The sequence below is a fragment of the Nicotiana attenuata genome, chromosome 10, assembly GCF_001879085.1.
Source record: "Nicotiana attenuata strain UT chromosome 10, NIATTr2, whole genome shotgun sequence".
NCBI classification, from domain to species: Eukaryota; Viridiplantae; Streptophyta; class Magnoliopsida; order Solanales; family Solanaceae; genus Nicotiana; species Nicotiana attenuata.
The window spans coordinates 50,965,586-50,969,960 of NC_031998.1; the positions used below are offsets into that span (position 1 = coordinate 50,965,586).

Below are 4,375 nucleotides of genomic sequence, written 5' to 3' on the forward strand. Positions count from 1 at the left end.
CAACCTCACTTTCCTTCAATGCATCTATACCCAATGCCTAGTGTATTTCTCTCAATGCATTAAGTTCTGAAAGTCAGCAATTGATCAGACTCATTTCTCATGAGACTGAACCCAGATCATATGAGGATGCAGCTGCTGATCCTGCCTGGCAAGCAGCCATGAATCAGGAATTTGAAGCTCTCTATGCCAATCACACTTGGAGCCTTGTCCCTCTTCCACCAGGTAAGAGAGCAATAGGATGTAAATGTGTTTATAAGGTGAAACACAAGGCAGATGGGAGTGTAGAGAGACTAAAAGCAAGACTAGTGGTGAAGGGCTATACTCAAGAAGCTGGGGTAGATTATACAGAAGGACTCTAATTGGAGTAGCAGTAAAGAAGTGCTGGAATATTTTTCAATTAGATGTGAATAATGCTTTCCTTCATGGAGACCTCCATGAGGAGGTTTACATGGAAGTACCTCAAGGTCTAGCTGTTGATAGGTCAGATTTAGTGTGCAAATTGAACAAGTCCTTGTATGGCTTGAAACAAGCAAGTAGGCAATGGTATGAGAAGCTAACTGAAGCTCTCTGTTCCAAAGGATACACACATTCTCTGCTAGATTATTCTCTGTTCTACAAAAAGAATGGAGGTTCAATGGTGTTTGTAGCTGTCTATGTAGATGATGTCCTGGTGACAGGGACTGATTTGGAAGAGATAGGTACTCTAAAGAGGTACCCACATGAAACTTTCAGAATAAAAGACTTAGGTAGATTACACTATTTTCTGGGCCTAGAAATTCTATACAAAGATAATGGGGTATTAATATCACAAAGGAAGTTCACAATGGATCTCCTGTCAGAATTTGATTGTATGAAGTATTCAGCATTAACCTCTCCATTGGATCCCTCAACTAAGCTAAGTGCAAATGAAGGGTCCCTGCTACCTGATCCCTCATATTTCAGGAAGCTAGTGGGCAAGTTGAACTACCTAACTAATACCAGACTTGACATATCATATAGTGTGCAATGTTTGAGCCAGTTTATGCAAAACCCTAGGGAACCACACCTGAGAGCTGCTTATCATGTACTGAGATACCTCAAAGGTGATCCAAACTTTGGAATCTTTCTGTCCAATAGTAATGACTACAACATTCAAGCATTTTGTGACTCAGACTGGGCAGCCTGCCCTGATTCAAGAAAGTCAGTCAGTGGCTATGTTGTGCTACTAGGGGATGGTCCAATCAGCTGGAAATCAAAGAAACAGCAAACCATATCACTATCCTCAGTAGAAGCAGAATATAGAGCTGCTAGACAAGTTGTGGGAGAGTTAGTTTGGCTGCTCAGATTACTTGGAGAGTTGGCAGCTCCCTTGAAACTACCTGTTCCAGTCTTTTGTGATAGTCAAGCAGCACTTCACATAGCCAAGAATCCTGTATTCCACGAACGCACTAAACACATAGAGGTGGACTGTCACTTTGTGCGTGATCAAGTGCACGAAGGGACCATTACATTGCATCACATTTCCACAAATGATCAACTGGCAGACATCTTCACTAAGCCCCTCACAGGAGTAAAACATTGGAATTTACTTAGCAAGTTGGCTGTGAGTCCCTCCCTTCCAACTTGGGGGGGGGGGTATTAGCACGTGTATGTATTTATGTATAATTGTATTGTAGATGTGTAGATGATATGTGTAGATGATATATAGTATAAATAGGGGTAGATACATTGTAATAGTTAGTTAGTTCATTTTCCTGTATTTTGTTATTTTTTAATTGTACAAAATACTTCAATTCTCTTTCTAATGAAGACTAAGAAAGGTCTTCTAGAAGCTTCATCTCTCACAGCTCCTCTCAACCGCCATTAGAGCTCATCCAAGGTGAGCTGTTCTTCTCAATCTCTTCCACTGTTTTTGACACGAGATACTACACTACTAGTAATTGAGTTTGTATGTTGGTGGTGACCAATTAAAATCAATTTAATGACACTACCCACTTAGAGCCCCCACCCCCACCCCCACCCCCACCCCCACCCCAACCCAAAGATCCCATTCTTTTCTTTGCAACAAGAATCCAAAAACGAAAACAAAAACTATTTGACAAATTCAAGAATATAAGATGAGAGTATGCTCATGTGTGGCTGTTATAAGTTGGGAGGTAAAGTTGTCAAACAACAATAGTTCTAAAATCTAATTGAGGCACCTAACTGATAATTAGGATTTTTTTTATAGTTATGCAACGTATTTACAACAAACTGACGAGCACATATTTTATGACTTAACTATGTTTTGAATATATGAAATATTACTTTAATTTGTGGCTCTTAAAGTTAACGAATTGATTAGATATAATTATTAAGTCCGATGAGTTGGTATTTTATCTGGAAATAATGCGTCTAGCTGGGCAGTTGATTTTGTCCATCTTAGTTCTTCTATTCTCTTCTTTTGGACTATTATTTAATCACTTAATCACACCATGACACTGTATCCACATTTTTCTTTAAGCTTCCTGCTAAAATATGCCCAAATTTGGAGCATTTTTGGACCACTATATCTGCCACCCAACATCTTAAATTTCATTTTCTAAGAGAAGTTACATTAAGAATTCATTACAGGGAATGAAATATAAACAGCAATATATGCTTGAATGAAGAATGGAAGAGGTTAAATTAAAGTTATTATTTCCCTTTCCAAAATTATATAGTGACAGAGAACGGGTAGTCCGATGCACGAAACTTCTCATACTTATATATATACAAGGTTCGAAGGGCTTTAATGCAAGCATTAATAATTATTTCCACGGCTCGAAGTCATAACCTATAGTTTCAAAGAACATTGAAACTAATTGTTCTTTTCCTCTAAAGGATTGTTGTCTTTTAACAATCGTGTTTTGCATGACGGATACATGTTTCTTATGTAGTATTCATGGCTACAAACTGTACTTACCCATATTTTAGCTTTAGATAATTTTTCTAGTAAGATCAAACATTTTTATCTTAAAAAAATGATAAAAAAATTAATGTCATTGAAATATATGGAATTGCAGTTTAGTAGCAATTCCTATGCGGCTATGTGCACAATTCAGGTTTCAAATTCTTACTATTCATGTGCTCATATCTATCTCTCTTGCGGAAAAAAACTAAAAAGGCAAAAAGTAATATCCCACACCGTAGGGTCTGGGGAGGGTAGTGTGTACGCAGACCTCACCCCTACCATGTGAGGATAGAGAGGTTGTTTCCAATAGACCCTCGGCTCAGGAAAGTATAAGCACCACATTAATGGAAATATAGACAAGAAGGGACAATACCAAGAAGCCATATAAAAGCAGAATAAAAACAACCAGATAGTACGGTGATCAACAACGAAAGAAAACAACGGTTAGTCATAAAAGCCTACTACCAACAGAAAACGACAGTGCGTGCCAATACTACTGCTATGAAACACTCTAGACTACCTACTCTACTACCCTAATCCTTGACCTCCATAACTTCCTATCAAGGGTCATGTCCTCGGTCAGCTGAAGTTGCGTCATGTATTGCCTAATCACCTCTCTCCACCTCTTCTTTGGCCTACCTCTACCGCTCCGTAGGACCTCCAATGTCAACCACTCACACCTCCTCACCGGGGCGTCTGTGCTCCTCCTCCTCACATGACCAAACCACCTAAGTCGTGCTTCCCGCATCTTGTCCTCAATAGGAGCCACACCTACCTTGTCGCGAATAACCTCATTTATGATCCTATCTAACCTGGTGTGCCCGCACATCCATCTCAACATCCTCATCTCTGCAACCTTCATCTTCTTGACATGAGCGGTCTTGACTGGCCAACACTCAGCCCCATACAACATTGTTGGTCTGACCACCACTCTGTAGAACTTACCCTTAAGTTTCGGTGGTACCTTCTTGTCATACAAAACACCGGAAGCAAGTCTCTATTTCATCCATTGTCACGACCCCAAATCCCTCGGTCGTGATGGCGCCTATCATAGTACTAGGCAATCCAACCAAACATTTACCATAACGAACTCTTTTATAAAAATTAGTTTCTAATATCAAATAAGTTTCAAATTCATCATATGAAATAGATGAAATAAACAGAATATGCGGAATATCAGTACGTTAACCCAACACAGCCCAACCATCTGGTGTCACTAGTCAAGAGCCTCTAAATACAACCCGAATTTGACTGAATAATTCAACATAAGTCGGAATATGATGGAAATACTAAGATAGGAAGGAGGAAAGCAGGGCCTGCGAATGCCGTGCAGCTACCTTGCGATCTCCTGGTAAACTCTGAGAATGCTGGGAACTCTCAGCCCGATGCTCGGGCACCTGGATCTGCACACATGGTGTAGGGAGTAACGTGAGTATGCCAACTCAGTAAGTAACTAAAGTAAAT

At 39.8% G+C, this 4,375-nt stretch overlaps 1 protein-coding gene across 1 annotated transcript; it reads left to right on the top strand.

Annotated features, from left to right (window-relative positions):
* Nucleotides 449-1,846, top strand: LOC109233803 (uncharacterized mitochondrial protein AtMg00810-like). The gene is made up of 2 exons (XM_019399666.1): nucleotides 449-1,582; nucleotides 1,790-1,846. Exons 1-2 carry the CDS (start codon nucleotides 449-451, stop codon nucleotides 1,844-1,846), a joined length of 1,191 nt encoding a protein of 396 aa, XP_019255211.1.

Coding starts and splice junctions, on each gene's coding strand:
- LOC109233803 (XM_019399666.1), top strand. CDS start 449: ATGGAAGTACCTCAAGGTCTAGCTGTTGATAGGTCAGATTTAGTGTGC. Junction 1,583..1,789: donor ATTTACTTAGCAAGTTGGCT/GTGAGTCCCTCC, acceptor TTTCTAATGAAG/ACTAAGAAAGGTCTTCTAGA.